Source organism: Sycon ciliatum, chromosome 7, assembly GCF_964019385.1.
Source record: "Sycon ciliatum chromosome 7, ocSycCili1.1, whole genome shotgun sequence".
Lineage (NCBI taxonomy): Eukaryota > Metazoa > Porifera > Calcarea > Leucosolenida > Sycettidae > Sycon > Sycon ciliatum.
In genome coordinates this window covers 3,796,071-3,815,401 of record NC_088649.1, presented here as the reverse complement: position 1 = coordinate 3,815,401, position 19,331 = coordinate 3,796,071, and the positions used below count along the sequence as shown (strand labels likewise).

At 48.9% G+C, this 19,331-nt stretch overlaps 1 protein-coding gene across 1 annotated transcript in view; it reads right to left on the bottom strand.

The window, feature by feature from the left end:
• Positions 1-3,406: 3,406 nt before the first annotated feature.
• Positions 3,407-19,331, bottom strand: part of LOC135820765 (uncharacterized) — a 32,421-nt gene continuing 16,496 nt past the window's right edge. The window contains exons 4-13 of the mRNA XM_065333796.1: positions 17,010-17,159; positions 12,105-12,315; positions 10,914-11,608; positions 8,230-9,510; positions 7,310-7,510; positions 6,596-6,644; positions 6,364-6,454; positions 5,913-5,989; positions 5,431-5,662; positions 3,407-4,578 (exon numbers count right to left, since the gene is read on the bottom strand). Coding sequence (XP_065189868.1) covers positions 4,554-4,578; positions 5,431-5,662; positions 5,913-5,989; positions 6,364-6,454; positions 6,596-6,644; positions 7,310-7,510; positions 8,230-9,510; positions 10,914-11,608; positions 12,105-12,315; positions 17,010-17,159 — 3,012 coding nt within the window. The 3' untranslated portion in view covers positions 3,407-4,553. The remainder of the gene's footprint in view (positions 4,579-5,430; positions 5,663-5,912; positions 5,990-6,363; positions 6,455-6,595; positions 6,645-7,309; positions 7,511-8,229; positions 9,511-10,913; positions 11,609-12,104; positions 12,316-17,009; positions 17,160-19,331) is intronic.

Here is a 19,331-nt window from a genome sequence, read left to right as displayed (position 1 = left end):
CCTGCAGGAGCAAGTTTCGAATTTGATCACCCTCATAGTAGTAGCAGTGGTCGTGGACATTCGTATGGTCGTGGTGGTCAGGTGGAACCACCGATTTGTTGTGGTTGTGGACAACCTGGCCATTTTGCTCTAGATTGCCCACACAACCCTTGGCGCTCGGGAAACTGAGTACGACTGGTGGTGTGGGACAACTCCCAGTCGTTCACGAGGAGCCAGCAGATGCAGTACGTATCGAGGCTGTATCGTCTGTAGTCCCTACGCTAGATCTCCATGTTCAAGGCAAGTGTGTAACGGCGTTAATTGACTCTGGTTCCTGTGTTTCTATGTTGCATGAGCAAACATTTTTGTCCACGTATGGTGATGTGCCCTTGCAAGCTGCTTCCCGTTTGTGTGCGGCTAATGGTGAGGGACTCCTGGTTCTGGGTGCTGTGGATATTGTATGCTGCATTGGAGAGCGTTCATTCTTGCATACATTTGTAGTGTCTCCTGATATCCGCCGTGATATGATATTGGGATCTGATTTCTTGTTTGACCATGGAGCATTATTGAACATTGCTCAAGGCACACTAACTTTTAATGATCTGTCAGTCCTGCTAGGCGTGAAAGCTACTAGTGTTGGTCCATCAGAGCCCCGTCCGGTTGTTGCGGCGGACGCTGAACCGCTATCTGACTCTTGGAGTAATGATAGTAATTCTGAGGAAGACCCGGGCACGTACTATTCCCGTGTCACTGTTTGTAGTAAATTAACTCTGCCTGCCGGCCATGTCGTGCTGGTCCCATGCAAGTCGGTGCAAGAGGCATCTGTGACTGTGGATTGTGTTGCTGTTCCACTGGACTCATTCTTGTTCAAGTTTCCAGATGTGTCTGTGACCCCCAGTGTGGTTACGGTTGGACCTGGCAGGTCCGGTGCGGTAGTTGTGTTGGAGAATCACTCTGACTACCCAGTACAAATTGCTACAGATGTTGATATTGCAGAATTATCTCCTGTACCCGATAACTTGATCAGTGGAGAGGATGATGATCCTGCTGATTCATCTGTTACGGATATGCAACCGTTTGTGCTATCCCCTGAACGTGCCGAGATAATCCGTGCGTATGTTGAGTCTCGGAATCATCTGGCAGTACCTGAAAAGAACAGACTTACCGAGCTTCTCCGTTAGAATCATGACTTGTTTCTCTTGCAGGAGGGTGATTTTGGTCCTTGTGATGTTTTGCCACATAGTAGTAGTACTGGTGATATACAGCCAGATAAGCAGCCTACGCGCGCTTTGCAAGCTTTGCTGGATGATCTGTTGTCCCGTGGTATACTCACCGAGTCCATTAGACCCTGGGCGTCGCCCATAGTTCTCGTTCCCATGAAGGACGGATCTCTCCGGTTATGTATCGACTACCGCAAGTTGAACAGCATGGCGGAGCCAGATGCGTATCCTATCCCACGTGTTGATGACATATTGGACTCACTCTCTGGCTGTTCATGGTTTACTTGCCTGGATTTAGCGTCAGGATATTGGCAGGTTCCTAAGCACGAGGACGATACGGCAAAGACTGCCGTTACGACACCGTTGGGTTTGTGTGATTTCTTGGTTATGTCTGGCTGTAGAAATGGTCCAGCGACGTTCCACCGTGTAATGGAAGCGGTGCTTCATGGTTTATGTAGTGTGCCTAACCAACCAATCTGTCAAGTGTTTTTCAACAGTGTATTGAATGCCAGCTCTACCTTCACTGGACAGCTCCAGATCCTGCAGTCTGTATTTGGCCGGGTTCGGGCTGCTGGACTAAAGGTAAACTTGGAAAAATGTTTATTTTTCCAACGGAAGGTGCTCTTCCTTGGCCATGAAGTTTCGGCTGAAGGTTTGGCTCCGGATCCCACCAGGGTTGAGGCTATTGTGAAGTGGGCCGTACCCCAGTCTGTACGAGGTGTACAGGTGTTTCTGGAGTACGCCGGGTTTTACCGCAGCTTCATCCGTGGTTTTGCTCAACGCTCCGCTCCACTGAATGTATTAGCAGGCAAGGGTGCCAGCTTTACATGGACTAAGAGTAGTGATGCGGCGTTGACGTCTATGCAGCGGTCACTGACCACAGCCTCCGTGTTGGCGTATCCCGACTTTTCTGTTTCGTCTGGCGGCTTTATTTTGGACACTAACGCAAGCAAGGTGGCCATTGGAGCTGTCCTCAGTCAAATGCAAGATGGCGAGGAACGCCCCATTGCGTTCGGCAGCCGGGTATTGGCGAAGGCAGAGAGGAATAATGATGCGTCAGACCGGGAAACGCTTGCCCTTTTCCATTTCGCGAATCAGTTCCGGCACTATTTGCTTGGTCGGAATTTCATTGCCCGCACAGATAACACTGCCCTCACCGCACTGATGTCCGTGAAGGAACCACGCGGTCGAAAAGCTCGATGGGTGGAGCAACTCGCTGAGTACACCTTCACTACTGTTCACCGACCGGGTCGGCAGCACTTGAATGCAGATGGTCTGTCGTGTTCCTTGTTGCCGGAGGTGCAACCCTCCCATCTCGAGACTCCCACAAATCAGCCAGAGCAAGCTAGTTCCTCTGCCACAACGGCTTCTGTGGATGTCACCACACCTGTACTTGCTGGTCCCTCCGCAACTGAGTTGGCTGCTGCCAAGGCTGTGAATGTCGACCTCTCAGTGGTCAGTTTGCCCAGGTACAATGCCGTGAGTGGAATATTTGTTCGCCCTCCCGAAGGTTTCTGGCACTAGTCGTACCATGCGCTTGTTCTCGGCTAATGCAGTTGGATCAGAAGGAACATTCGGTTCGCGTCTGATGCCTCACGGTGCTTACTCTGCAAGCCCTCGACCATGACCCTACTTGTTGTCCGCTGTCGTCAGAGCCCATCTCGCTCGCAATCCTGGACTGCCTGCTCGGTTTACTGATTTTGCTATGTCCTGAGTTTTTATTTTTTTATGTTTCTGTTTTCTTTCTCTATTCACGAGGGCGTGAATTTTCGGTAGGAGGAGGATAGTGTAGCATGGCTACTTTATGACACGTAATTTGTATACACATAAATAGTACACCGTAGGAATGCATGGATAGCAGTGCGCATACTCGCACTGCCTTGTCTTCTTTTTCTCCTTGTGAGACAATGAACGAATGATAACTACTTACGTAACTACAAGTATGTGCTTTGAGTGCTGAGAGTATACGAGTTACAATGACATGGTTTTGCCAATGATGTCATGGTGGTGAGTCAGCGGAATTGCCTATGGGCACTATGTGCAGAGCGCGAGTCAGTCACGGCTACATTGTATTCATACAGCCTCGTGAGTCTCTAGCACAACACCGCCGTGTGTGTGCCGCGACCTTGCCACAGCATCTCGACTGATGATGTAACCGCATACCCTCCATAGCAGTGAAGGCCACAACACAACAAGAACACAATGAATCGATTCTAGTCAAATCTTTACTTCCTGGGGCATGTCACATGACAGCCCTAACTGAGAGGAGCGTGTACTTAGTCTTTTGAAAATCGAGTCAGACCGGCCGACTGCTGTGGTTGTGCAGTGCCGGGGTCCGGCTTGAATACAATGAATGCTATAGTGATTGCACATAATCAAAAAAAACTGCAAAATGCCGGAGCAGGCGAAAAACTTGAAAAACGGCAAACTACGAGCGCCGGAAGCAGAAGCTGAATCGCAACTTCCGGGTGAGGAAGTAGGGGGGGGGGGGGGGGCACACTCCAAATAAAGGAAAAATATCAAGAGTCGAACAAGGTCGGACTCCAGTTCAAGAATATTCACATAGGTTGTGGGAGACGCAGCGACACTAGCGAAGCAGTGCATGGACAGCGGTTTGATCAAATCAAAATCTCTCCTTGATATGCATGCACAGACGAGGTGTCTGTGCGTTCTGCCGGACGTATTTGCATGTACAGTCATGTATGCATGTGTGCACATCGGCATGTGTGCACATCGGCATGTGTGTGTGTGTGTATGTGTGTGTGTGCGTGTGTGCGTGCATGTGCGTGCGTGCGTGCGTATGTATGTATGTGTGTGTGTGTGTGTGTGTGTGTGTGTGTGTGTGTGTGTGTGTGTGTGTGTGTGTGTGTCAATGTATGTATTTGTGATACATTGCTACTTCTAAAGCATTGCTAAATCTAAAGGAAAACTTGGGGACATGATAAATCAAACAAATACGCAAAACGGGTGTGGAAAAAGTGCTACGCTGCATAATAATTATGTGTAGTTTAGGCAAAGAATTTCAAGAGAACATTTTACCAATAATTCAATAAGTGGCGGGAAAGATAAAAAATTCCTAGAAAACGATCATTCAATCCACTTGGCATCCATTACGAACCAAATCTGAACATGCAGAACAAAGAAATGAATGACAAACCTGATGCAAGTCATGATTCGTGTGACTATTGTCCATGTCCAAAGTGCAGCCTGCACACTACTTTGAGCAAGCACTCCGCTGCGCAAGGCACTGGACAGAGATAGGCGTTGGCCGGCACGGACAGCAAACGGCAAACCTACGCGGAGCATCAGGTTTAGTCGGACACCTTGCCGGCTCGAGACGACCGGATCGTGAGCTTAACCGTCAATGAACCGTGCACGCCTAAGAGGGAGTGCAAAAACAAACATAAACAGACAGAAGAATACCCATGGTGAGCAGGTACATTAAAACCTGTCAAGGCAGCCACTCGGATAAGGCAACCACCATCCTACTGTGGTGGACATGGAAATCCGGTCGCACGTCTAGCGGCCCCACGCCGCTGGCCATGCAGCCGTCGATAAGCGGTAAACACATGCATTTATGCGCTGCAGCGCGCTGGTCGCATAGGATCAACATGTGCATGGCACGCAGCGTTCTGTACGCGCTGAGGGCGCCGGCCCCGTTCAATTGACTGGATTTCCATGTACGCTACAGTAGAAGACTGCTGCAACCAGGATCGGCCCAGGGATGCTATTTCCAGTCAAACGACCCTTGATGAGGCGACCAGCTGGCAACAGAGACCACATTTTGAAGGTCTCTTGAGCGGTCATCTTAGACCAGTTTCTCCGTGCTATCTCATACAGATAAATATACCGAGCGGCAGATCCTGCCAAGTTCTGTCTTCAGCATTAGCGAACTTCGGGCAGTATCGCTGCGTTCACAATCATGTTCACAAGTACATGTACATTGCTGCATGGACATATTCATATCATGTACCTGTACAAGCACATGTACCCAATATTCCAGCTGGTACTGGCTCCTCTGCGTCATCATGCACTCAGCACCCTGCCCCCTTCTCCCAAGGCTCCCCTCACCTGCCCCCTCCCCCTCCACAAGCCTGCCCCTGCCCCTCCCATTCCATCTGGTGCTGCTTCCTCTGGGGTCATCATGCATTCTGTGCCCTACCACCTACCCCCTACCTTAACCCTTCCATTGGTCAAATGCAACACTGGTGTCCGCATGCGTTACACTCACTCAATAATCTGTGCTACTCTCTCGACGACTTCCTCCCGAGTGAACGCTGCCAAGATGCACAGAAGCTCCTTGCAGCTGATCTCCTTCTTGTGGACGATGTAGAAGAGCTGACCGGCCACATTGTCGGTATCCGCTAGGCCGCGTTGGTTCTCCTTGATGTAAGAGATCATGATGCTCTCGAAGTTGTTGACAAACTCACCGGCTGCCATTACCAGCTGCTTGGCCAGTTTCTCTGTAATCCAGAACCAGAACAAGAAAACAGTTTCTCCGTGATCCAGAACCAGAATAAGAGAATAGAGATAGGATAAAGAAAATAGAAACACAGGATTACGGGTTCAAATGTAACCCCTTCTAAAAAAGAAGAAAAGAAGTTCTTCTTTCGCGTCCTCCACCGGTCTCGTCCCTCTCACCTCAAGATATATACCTGAATGTGAAAACCTATGACAAGATGAAAACTAAACAACAGAAGTGCGAACACTTACTTCGTTCCGCAAGAGTCAAGTACTCCGCCATCTTGTTTCCGAGATCAGTCAAATCGGTAAGTGTCACCAGCTTATCACTGAGAGAAAACAACAATATGAGCACATGCATACACACACACACACACACACACACACACACACACACACACACACACACACACATCCGTACATGAATGTTCGTGTACACGCACCATAACTTCACATCATAATGACAAACCCGTACACATTGTTTGCACCCTGTGCATGACAGCTACAGGGTCGAATCCACCCCCTTCTTTGGGTTCAACTCTCTGGACATCACTTTGCATTGTTTGCCAGCGTAACTTATCGAAACATGCCATGTGATGTGAAGCCCCACAGTCCCCTAGGCCCAGCATTGGATAGAGATTGTACAGGCTGTTGTACATTCTTGATAGTTACATGTTCCTAGGACACTTAAGATATTACATACACGTTGTTCAGGTTGCAGTACTTTGCCGAGACGTATTCCTCCGGTGACATGTAAAGTAAACTGATGGCTGCACCACCAGTGCCCACACACGCTGCACAGATACACAATGAAATCAGACAATGAGATCAGCTCAATGACAAAAGAGAACAGATTTATCTGCAAGCGGTTCATAGCAAACGGATTTGTAACCGGTTCAAAACCGTTTTACCCGCGTTTAGGGAATTTCCCTTACCTGAGCCTGATGGAGTCGGTTCTCGGCGCAGGACAAGGTTTGAAGGGTCCTGTCAACAGTGGATCAGCACACACACACATGCAAGATAGTGAGTGCAAGTGCATATGCACGAAACCCTCCTCCCCCCCCCCCCCCCCCGACACACACAACCACACACTCACACCCACTCACACCCTCACATACACGCACGCAAGCATGCACACCCACACACATACATACACGCACGCACGCGCGCGCGCACACACACACACACACACACATAGACAAACAAACACACACGCACAGATGCACACACACACACAGACACACACGCACACACGTACACATACACATACACACACACACTCACACGACGGTGGCAAAGAGCTGTGTAGCTGAAACTTCAAGTTTCATGCAATTCAGCGATCATCAGACAGCGGCATTCACAGAGAATCGCTGAACTGCTGGTGCGTGTGTGTGGGGGGGGGGGGGGGGGTATATACATGACTGTACTCTATACTTGGCAGTATACACGTAGACTCTGGAGGGGGGGGGGGGGGGGGGTTGATAATGATGGTCTTGGAAGGGGTATATGGTCTTGGAAGGGGTATATACGCTTGGAGGGAAGGGGGGGGGGGTAATACATGTATACTCGAAGGGTGGGGGTAAAATATGCTCGTATAGGGGTGGGGGTGGTATAGATGCTCTTGTTGGTACATTTCCATACATTCTCACCTGAGTCCATCTCTTCCAGAAAGACAGTCCTCCATTGGGGATCCTTGCCTCCTTGTTCAAGACGGGACACATCGGAGTCGTTCCGGGCTCAAACACGTCGACTGTGTGAAAGCAGGTAGCGCGTTCGATGCACTTCCCTCTACCGTGCGTAGTGCACAGCACACTATCGCTCATCTTGCCACAACCGCATGCCACCGTCTCCTTCACAGCACAGCAAGCACAACAACAGACAAGGATCATAAACACAACATACATGGATCATAAACACAACAGACATGGATCATAAACACAACAACAGACATGGATAACAAGCACAACAACAGACAAGGATCATAAACACAACACGTGTGATGATGGGCAATGTCGGTGTCTACCATGACAACAGGTGGACAACAACTGTACATGTATGGCGGGACAAGAAATGATCATCGAATGAAATTGTTCAATACTAGAGAAGAGCAAGTGGTAAGGAAGACCGTCCAGCCATTCACCAGCCGTTCACCAGCCGTTCACCAGCCGTTCACCAGCCGTTCACCAGCCATTCACCAGCCATTCACCAGCCATTCACCAGCCGTTCACCAGCCATTCACCAGCCATTCACCAGCCATTCACCAGCCATTCACCAGCCATTCACCAGCCATTCACCAGCCGTTCACCAGCCATTCACCAGTCATTCACCAGCCATTCACCAGCCATTCACCAGCCATTCACCAGCCATTCACCAGTCATTCACCAGCCATTCACCAGCCATTCACCAGCCATTCATCAGCCATTCACCAGCCATTCGCCAGCCATTCACCAGCCATTCACCGTATTTAGTGGACGGCACAAGAAAAGCATGCTCCACAAGGGAGAACATGGAGTTATCTAGTAAGAGTAGTTTGAAATAATAATTATTATGGCACGGCACTGTGACTCACCTCAATCAGAAGTCTCTGACTGGTAACTGCCTGCATGTCAGACAACCATTGCTTCACCTGACGTAACGCTGCCTCACCCTCACCACTGCCGAAGACACGCTGCACGTTGACCGACTCCATTCTGAGAGAGATGCCGCACTTCCAGTAGGCCACTAGCAGCCACTCTCCGTCGCTGACATTCCACGGCAGTCGCATGGAAAACTTGGACAGGGCAGTCTTCCTCCAGGCGTTGGTTTTCGTGCCGCTCTCGACGAGGAGCTGGTTGTGGCGAGTGATGCATTTCGTGCCGATTGTGAGGAACATGTCATGTGGAAAGTGGTCGTTCTCGTCGCAAGCCAGAAGAATGGCCTCGGATGTGGAGCCGCCTTCCAGCTCACGGATAGACTCATTTTCGGTAGCAGCTGGCATGAGAAAGACTTTCTTCTTTCCGTTCTTGGCCGTGGTGATTTCACCCAGGTCACACAGGATGCACAGTGTCTCCATTAGCTGCAAGAAGGTGTGGCGGTGCTCCTCATTCAACATCAGCCGGTGGAACTCGGGACTGTGCTCTTGCCATAAACGCAGGGCCAGTTCAACCGTGATGTAGCCTTGTTGGTAGAGATCAATGTCTTCGCGTGATGGTGGATCCTTCACGAAATCTTCTCGCTTCATTCCAGGTTGAATGAGCGAGCCAGCCAGCTTCATCACGGATGGTACGTTGATGATCACTTTATCCCGCAGTGCTACGGACTGGGGAAAGAAGAGAACGGTGCCAAGGTTGTGGTGAAAGCCCAGCATAGGTTTGAGTTCGTCCACTCGGTGCGCAATGTCAAGGCAGCGGGCCAGACGAAGCAGATCATCGAGCGAGATCCAGGGACTGGAGAGACGGGGATCTCTAGAGAGCTCGAGAAGTGCGAGCGTTTCCAGACCACGTGCAAGTGGGATAGCCTCTTGGTTGACACTCTCCTCGACAAGCTTAGTGCGCAGGCTTCGGATTCCAGCGTGTTCTGGCAAGAGGAAGCTACCAGAACGTGTGTTGTTGACAAACACGATGTCGTCAGACTTCAGCAAGTGGCAGTACGGTTTCCCTTTAAGACTTTTCATGATGACATCACGTTCCGCATCCCGGATGGCTCCACTGAACCAGCGACGCTGGTCGATATGCGTGCCAACGAGGAACACCCGCACGTTGCTGCTACTCGGCATGTTGTGTATTGTGGCCAGGTAGTCGTGGATATACGTAAGGCTTGGCTGTCTCGGCACAGCTGCAGTGCAAGGCCGATGTTTGCCCTCGTGTCGAACCTGCATAGCACAGGAACACACGAGACACAGAGCACCATGCGTCTGGTGTTGTAACCAATAGTTTTATGCCAGGTCCTGGCAATCCTCAGACAACTCATACAACTGATATCAGGGACTAATTTACTTCAAAACATTGCATAGCAATAATTGCTACACACCTCGACGTTTGCATAGCAACGCAACAATTTTGCATAGCAGTTTTTTTCCCTCGACAATGCAGTCTTCAGTGCACTTCCACTTATACCGTCAACAAACGCCGTGCTGTAATTCCTCAAACCACGAAGCGAGGACGCCTTCTCCCTGCACATCTTGCAAAATATCTTGGTCACAGCTCCACCACTCGACTCTGCGCGAATCCATTCTTTTTTGGGATCAAATAATTCAGCAATCCACTTGTCCACAGTACCTTGCTTCACAGACATGCCGGCAGTGAAGAGGCTTCATCAATAAGGCTAGCAGAAATTTACAAAGATAAGTCCTGAACGGTCGAGACGCCTACTGCTAGTGAAGCAACGTGGTCTAAATCTCAAAAGCAGGTGAAGTACTTGTCGACATTCGCCTCGTGCTTCCTGGGCTGCACTTCAAGTAAGTAGTTAATTAGTTTCCAAGTGCACGTGCTGCGGTGCGCGTGCGGAGATAGTGTGACATATGGCCATGGTCCCGCGGCCCGCGCGTGCGTATGGTGTAAAATCTACCTGCAGTGCAGGCTGGACAACCACACACACACAGTCTAATCTAGTCACAGTGCATGGCGCGCCATCTCGTGGCGCCAAACCAGCCACACACACTGTAAAGCTACACATGTGCATGCGCTACGCGTGCACTACAAGTCTATGTCCAGGGCCATACTAACATGCATGTTGTGTCGCAGTTTACCGCGACTCACTACGAACTTCGAATCGCAGACACTGTGTTTTGCGTCGCAAACTGCGATGCGATACCGGTTAAATTAGTCCCTGTGATATTATAAACAGTGATATGTATACGAACTTGTCTTTCAAAGGATGACATGATAGCAATCGTAACAGTTGAGAGGGAGGAGGGGGGGGGGGGGGGGAGGGGGAGGGGGATGGCACCAAATTAACTTGATTTGGAGCCTGTACCTTAGAGCTAGTGAACTGGCAAAATCTGAGTATCTTGTCTTCAATTCAAGATATTCTACTCTGACGTCGCATCTCTTCCAGTAGAACACTGTATGCTATAGTATGGGGAAGGTCAAAATTATTGCGATCTTCTAAAGTACAGCATTCTTGGCTTTTAAAAGGTCTAGCTAACACCGAAGCCCATTGTACTGTTGGCTGGTCACAGTCACTTCACAATTCACACACAAGGTGCTGGACTAGACTGCCTAGACCAAAACCAGCCCACTGTCCAACGGTCTCTCAACATCTATCAATACTTACAGTGCTCTGAGGAGTCTCTGCTTCCACAGACTGGCTTGCGTTGAAGACAATTGCATACACAGTGCGGTCAGCACCAAAGCCGATGTGCTGAAGCAGCCGATAGGAGTCCTGGCCTGCCGTGTCCCAGATGCGGATGATTTGGAACGATCCCTCGGCAATATCTGCGCTGGCATTCTCAATGAACCAAGAGGATGTCACGCGGCTTGAGATATCACTAATCACACTTTGTGGTAACTCGTTCTCGCTTGCTGCCGAGTCAGAGAATGGGTCCGTCAATCCAGAGGCATCACTTGCTAGTGAAGAAGAAATGTCTGATCTGGTATTGCTTGCAGCAGAGTTAGCAGAATGAGAGGATTCCGAAACAGGTGAGGCAGAAGAAGAAGAAGCAGCGGCAGTGTGCAGAAAGGCCTCTGGATCAGTTGCGGTACCCTTGATCACAGACGCGATCCTCCTTCTGAGCATTTCCTCGCCGTCTTTGCTGGCCTCCTGCTCCAGCTGATCGCCATCGATGATGAACGTGCTTTCATCCACTCCGACTGTGCTGTTGTCGTCCTTTCCGCGCAAGATTTTCTTGCGGCAAAGAGAACGCGCCAGGCTGGTCTTGCCTGCACCGGCTTCACCGATGAGAATCATGCGTAGAAACGGTATTCCAATCTCCAGTTGGAGTCGGGCTGGCTTGACCATGGGTTCAGAAACTGTACACAAAGAAAACATAAAATACTTACACTTGTAGATGAATGTATATGCTACCTATGAGGTCTCTTACCCATCTTGCATTTACAGTGCAGTGTAGCTGACAGAAGACACCTCCAATGCATGGATATGGCTTACTCAGGGTCAGAGACTCAGAAGTAGAAAACTTCGCACCAGTTTGATACATTACACTACTTTTCGAAGTGCATGCATTCTCACATTCGGAGCATAGTGCGCACCTGCGAATTCGGGCCTGAAATAGCGCATTAAAGTGCGCAATGTTCTCTGGCAAATGCAGCAATTATAATCTCTTGCTCTCCATCCGAGTCTAGTACGCACAAGTTCCAACTTCAAGTATTCATTCTGTTAACACAATCACACTTGATCACATTTATACTGTGTATAGATTAAAAGACTGGTGGAACAGAAGGCACCACCGGTCTCAGCACTGGCTTCATGCTGACCAACCTTCATCAATGTCTTCTGTTACTTCCATACCTTTGTAGGACACAATAATTATTGTAACCCCGGATACTCCATCTGGGTCAGGCAGGTCCAATTGCATGACTGCATAGATGATATCGTGCGCTCCAGGGACATCCGATAGCTTATGGTTACGCATTCCACCATTCCGTTTCATCTCGCTGCACACCACTTCACCTGTTGCCCACCAATGTACAAAAAAGGATCGATCCCTGGGGTCTGACATCTTGTAGCACACAGAGAGCAGAACAAAACAAACACATTGTTACTAGGTCTCTGTGACTGTCATGGCTGCCATGGCAACCCTGATCACTTTTAAAAGTGCATCGCACCACACTCACATGGCCCAGTTACAGTCAACTTGGCTAATAACGACTGCGGATTGAACGACAATTCGCTAATAACGACTGCGGATTGAACGACAATTCGCTAATAACGACTGCGGATTGAACGACAATTCGCGAATAACGACTGCGGATTGAACGACAATTCGCTAATAACGACTGCGGATTGAACGACAATTCGCTAATAACGACTGTGGATTGAACGACAATTCGCTAATAACGACTGCGGATTGAACGACAATTCGCTAATAACGACTGCGGATTGAACGACAATTCGCTAATAACGACTGCGGATTGAACGACAATTCGCGAATAACGACTGCGGATTGAACCAAGAGTGCATAACCCAAGAGTATGCAACTGTGATCTCTTTTCTATGGCCCAACCGCGCGGCGCGCTGCCTTCATTACATCATTCAGCTGCAGTCCGCGCACTGCGGAAAATCAAACACCGCACTTTCCCTCTAGTTTGAAATGAACTTTCGTACGGAACTGGAGTTCACGCGCCAGAATTCAGAGATTGTGTAGGTACTGGAACGAATCGAGCAAAAACGGATGGGCTCGTGCGAGAAATTGAGAGTTTGAATGCATGCTTTCAGAGCGTGATGAAGGCAAGTTACCTAATGAAGGCAGTGCGCCACGCATGCACCCATAATCACAGTTGCATACTCTTGGGTTATGGACTCTTGATTGAACGACAATTCGCGAATAACGACTGTGGATTGAACGACAATTCGCGAATAACGACTGCGGATTGAACGACAATTCGCTAATAACGACTGCGGATTGAACAACAATTCGCTAATAACGACTGCGGATTGAACGACAATTCGCTAATAACGACTGTGGATTGAACGACAATTCGCTAATAACGACTGCGGATTGAACGACAATTCGCTAATAACGACTGCGGATTGAACGACAATTCGCTAATAACGACTGCGGATTGAACGACAATTCGCGAATAACGACTGCGGATTGAACGACAATTCGCGAATAACGACTGTGGATTGAACGACAATTCGCGAATAACGACTGCGGATTGAACGACAATTCGCGAATAACGACTGCGGATTGAACGACAATTCGCGAATAACGACTGCGGATTGAACGACAATTCGCGAATAACGAGTGCGGATTGAACGACAATTCGCTAATAACGACTGCGGATTGAACGACAATTCGCTAATAACGACTGCGGATTGAACGACAATTCGCTAATAACGACTGCGGATTGAACGACAATTCGCGAATAACGACTGCGGATTGAACGACAATTCGCGAATAACGACTGCGGATTGAACGACAATTCGCTAATAACGACTGCGGATTGAACGACAATTCGCGAATAACGACTGCGGATTGAACGACAATTCGCGAATAACGACTGCGGATTGAACGACAATTCGCGAATAACGACTGCGGATTGAACGACAATTCGCTAATAACGACTGCGGATTGAACGACAATTCGCTAATAACGACTGCGGATTGAACGACAATTCGCGAATAACGACTGCGGATTGAACGACAATTCGCTAATAACGACTGCGGATTGAACGACAATTCGCTAATAACGACTGCGGATTGAACGACAATTCGCGAATAACGACTGCGGATCGAACGACAATTCGCTAATAACGACTGCGGATTGAACGACAATTCGCGAATAACGACTGCGGATTGAACGACAATTCGCGAATAACGACTGCGGATTGAACGACAATTCGCTAATAACGACTGCGGATTGAACGACAATTCGCGAATAACGACTGCGGATTGAACGACAATTCGCTAATAACGACTGCGGATTGAACGACAATTCGCTAATAACGACTGCGGATTGAACGACAATTCGCTAATAACGACTGCGGATTGAACGACAATTCGCTAATAACGACTGTGGATTGAACGACAATTCGCGAATAACGACTGCGGATTGAACGACAATTCGCGAATAACGACAGAATTTCCATGCCCAGAGCAAAGTCCCATACTCCTGTTATACATAATGAGACTTCAGGTATAACGACACTTCGCGAATAGGGACACCTTTTTGATGCCCCGCCGAGTGTCGTTATAAGCGAAGTTGACTGTAGTCCTTCCATAGCATCAACAAAGTTTAATATCATTCAGTGTGCATTCTGTCACAAGTCCGTGTTTTCTTGATTGTTAGCGTGTGTCATTCATGGAATATGGACACGTGGGTCTACGGCAGATTGCCAAGAACCAGCTCATAAAACGACACAACAATGAGAGATGCTTCCCAGTACGACATTCACAGCAAAGCACGCCTCACCGGCACCATATTCACAGAAAGCTTCCCACACCGAAAGACATTTAACAGCTCTATCTTTGACTGAGTGATGAACTATCGATGCATGTTCAGAGGGAGGGAGGAAGGGAGGGACAGGCAGACAGAAGAGAGAGAAATGGTCATACATATTGGTTACCATGACAACCTCAGGAATCTAACATAAGCTTTATTTAGATGGACAAATCCAAAGAGGCTTGTACAAGCAGCTTCCCACACACGGCACAGAGCACCACGCATAATTCGTTGTAACTAAAAGTGTCATGCCCATAGGCAATCATCAGACAACTACAAGTGAACTGTAGTGCTCTGTGTTGTGTGTACAATAGCTATATTTGAATGAATAATGAGCACTCTGCCGAGCCGGAGCACTCTCATTTACAAACGGCTTCCAAACTTTCAACTGCTTTAATAGCATCCTGTGCATGGACACACCATGATAAAAATCATCATAAACCTGCAGACACTTAAAGGGGAAGTGTAACGATTTTTCATGTAGGGTCCTGAAGAATGACAACTTGACATCGGTTCGAATGGCATATCTCTCACTTGCATATGATAAGTCAAACTTGCCAAATCGCCAATTGTATGCTCATGTTGCCATGGCGACCAGCGCAGTGATGACGCATGTTCTGCTTAGCTCTGTGAGAGAGAAGGTCGATCACTGCAGAATTTGGTCATTTTCAATTGGTTTATTGTACTCACGAAGTGTAAGAAGGGCTTTGTTTAATGGTATTAGTGCCGTGAGCTGTGTATTAGCAAGAGTACATAAAAACCAGAGTGTGCAGCTCGGATGGGTTGCTGTCACGGCGGAATTCCGTGATGACATCATTTTAGTGATGTGCGTACAAGCAGGATTCAAGCAAGTCTCTTTCCGCACAACTGCAGCTCAGTTGTACGCACTTCGTCATTTCCCGCCTCAAATCTGCGCCAAATATGATGTAATCACGGAATTCCGCCGTGACGGACACCCATAGCAGAAAAGGCCACAAGCTGCACACTCTGGTTTTCACGTACTCTTAGTATTAGTAGTCCTGTCGGGTGTGTGCTGGGACGTGACACTGACAGGAGAAGGCTGGAGTGCGGAGACAGCAGCAGACAAGCGGAAACAGTGACAAAAAGCGCTAACATCTTGGTTGGAACAAATCAGACGTTTAGCATTTACCCCAACCAAGGACCACGCCATTTGCTCTTTCCACTTCCTGAAGATGGATGTGATGCTTGCTGGCGATTCTCCTATCTCTCGTAACATCTTCTGAAGCCAGGTGAGACGACAGGTGGTGGAGATTGGCGAACCAAATAATGTAGTTTTTTGAAAGTTTGCTGAAAATTTCTCGGGAGAGATGGCGAATACCAAGCATCTTCTCCTTGAGGAACCATTTCCTAGGCTACAGTCAGCCAAGGGAAATGCAGGAGAATGCCGAAAATGCACTAGCAGCATTGAACACAGCACTTCTTTCACTTCGTGAATACAATAACACAATAATGAAAATTACCGCATTCTGCAGTGATCGACCTTCTCTCTCACGGACCTAAGCAGAACCTGCGTCATCACTGCGCTGGTCACTATGGCAACATGATCATACAATTCGCGAGTTGGCAAGTTTGGCTTATCGTTTGCAAGTGAAAGATATGCCATTCGAACCGATATCAAATTGTCTTTCTTCTGGACCCTAATTGAATTAAGGTGAGCCAACCATAATAACATTTCCCTTGTTTGCTCTTTTTTGACAATCAGTGTGGTGATCATTTCCTTCAGATAGACAAGAGAAAACGTTCGGAATAGACCCATTGCGCAATGACGTAATTTGTACCATAAACACCCTTCACAGCCACCTGAGGGGGGGGGGGGGGGGGTCGTCTGGGGTGTTGAACAGTGCACTCCTGATCCCAGCATACTAACAAGCACTACTCATGCATTCCATATTTGGCTGTGAAGGGTGTTTTTACGTCATTGCGCAATGGGTCCATTAACTCGAAATTGTTCTGTGTTTGCAGATGACTGTGTTTACCATGTACCTATATTTAATTCTTTATTGCTATTCTATTTAAAAAGCTTACGTGGAGATAGAACTGTAATTAACGCAATAAATAGAGTAAGCTGCGCACTCAGTACAAACACCATTAGCAAAACTTGTTTTCATGTAAAAAAGCTTGTTCCTCAACATGAAAAGAAGTTTTGCTAATGGTGTTTGTAATGAGTGCGCAGCTTACTCTATTTATGGCGCTATTCTATTTATTGAAATTAGTTCTAAGAGGCTCACCTTTGCAAGAGAGTCAGTCAGGTTAAATGCAACTTGGCCAATTTCACCTCTTTCAGAATTGAATCTGAATGTACGCGGAGACAGATCTGGGTTAAAACGGCCGAACCCTATTGAAAGGAAAGAATTCGTCCAATCAGACTCGAATATTACCTGAAGGAACATACATACATAGCATACATACAAATATACATGAGTGCTTATGCACATACACATACACATACACATACACGCACACACGTACGTACACACACACACACACACCCACGCACGCACCCACACATGCACCCATGCATGCACCCACCCACGCACCCACCCAAACACGCACCCATCCACGTACGCACCCACGCCTGCACCAACCCACGCATTCACGAACGAACGCACCCACCCACCTACGCACCCCCCCCCCCCACGCACGCACCTACCCACGCACCCACCCACGCACCCACCCACTCACCCACCCGCCCCCACGCACCCCCCCCCCCCTCCCCACACACACACACCTGTGCTGTCCTGTAGAGCCACTGCCACAGGGGTCACGTGGGCCCCGGAGGGGCATCAGAGAGGAAGATGGAGCATGCAGCTGATGACGCCGGAGATGGTGGAGCAAACAGAACCGGCGAGAACACGCGCATACATGACTGAACGAATTACGCTGCTGGGCAGTCGGGCGGGGGCCAGTCCTCGAGCACCAGTGATGACCGCGGCCTTGCACAGTCCGAAAGCAGCGGGCACACACAGCACAGTGCGCAGCATAGCAGGCATCCTGTACATAGACTTGCCGGGGCTCGGGAGGCTAAGGCTGAGGCTGAGGTGAGGAACAGCGGTGACCAGCTAGACCACCCTTGCTTCGAAACCAACACCCACAATCTCCACAGTGGCAAGCCCCTCGCTGCTCAGCAATGGGCTTACACACACACACACACACACACACACACACATGCACACACACACACACACACACACACACACACACACACACACACATGCACACACCTTTGACCTTTGACGCCCATCGCCGGAGGCGATGATAGCAATGCTACGGCAGAAGCCATAGCAACTTGTGCTGGGATTGCACCATTCAACAGCTTGCAAGGCTGAAGAATTGACCGTCACTATTCAGCCTGGTCTACACCATACAGCTATTTGAAGTGATTTTTCTGGCCAGTGAATCCCTATTTTTGGTCTATTCATTTTTTTTTTCCCGCACACACATCACACCACATACTCCGGCATGCACTGGCTGTTGGTAACCACCCAGGAGAATGAAAGAAAAGTCAGGAAGAGTCTGAGAAAGAGAAGAAAGACGTGTGTGACCATAATCGTCGGGACTCGAACCCGCAACCTATCGATTGGAAATCGCTGCACATACCACTGCACCATATGGGACACACATGCACACACACACACACGCACACACACACACACACACACACACAAACACACACACAAACACACACACAAACACACACACACACAAACACGCACACACACACGCACGCACACACACACACACACACACAAACAAACACACACACACACACAAACACACACACACGCATACACACACGCACACACACACACACACGCACACACACACACACACACACACACACACATTAACAAGAACACACATTGCTTGGGTGGATGGTGCGCGGCCGGCGAAATTGAATGGCATTTGCCCGGGGGGCAAGTAATAGCAGGGTTGGCAAGAGCCAAGAGCCACTGATGCATTCAATGGAGAAATGGAGAGCCGCCGGGCACCGTTTATTGGGGTTTACTTTATAAAAGTAAGCATGTGAGGATAAATATGGGAGTGGGAGGGTGGTCACGAGAAACAAATAAACTGACAACCAGTCACCACCATGAACAATTCTTGAGAAGAGATTGTCAGCAAGGGAGCAAGAAAATGGGCCGCCATTTTTGCGTCATGGTAACCGGACATCAGTATGGTTGCTGACGTCATGGGCACGTTGTGTGCGCTGGGATAAATGTGAGTGGCAACACTGACAGTTGTGCAGCACCATGCCTGCGCGAGGACACAGGGCAGCAGAGACAGTTGTGCGGCGCCATGCGCCCGCAAGGACATGGGGCGGCAGAGGTAAGTGTGCGGCCCCACGCGTCTGCGAGGACAAAGGGGCGGCGGAGACAGTTGTGCGGCACCATGCGCATGCAAGGGCATGGGGCAGCAGGGGCAGTTGTGCGGCACCATGTGCATTCGAGGACATGGGGCAGCACGTACCCGCGGCGGTGAGCTGCAATGATGCTAGCTGTTAATGAGCATAAACGCTGCGCTTAACAAATGCGACACACACCACACACCAC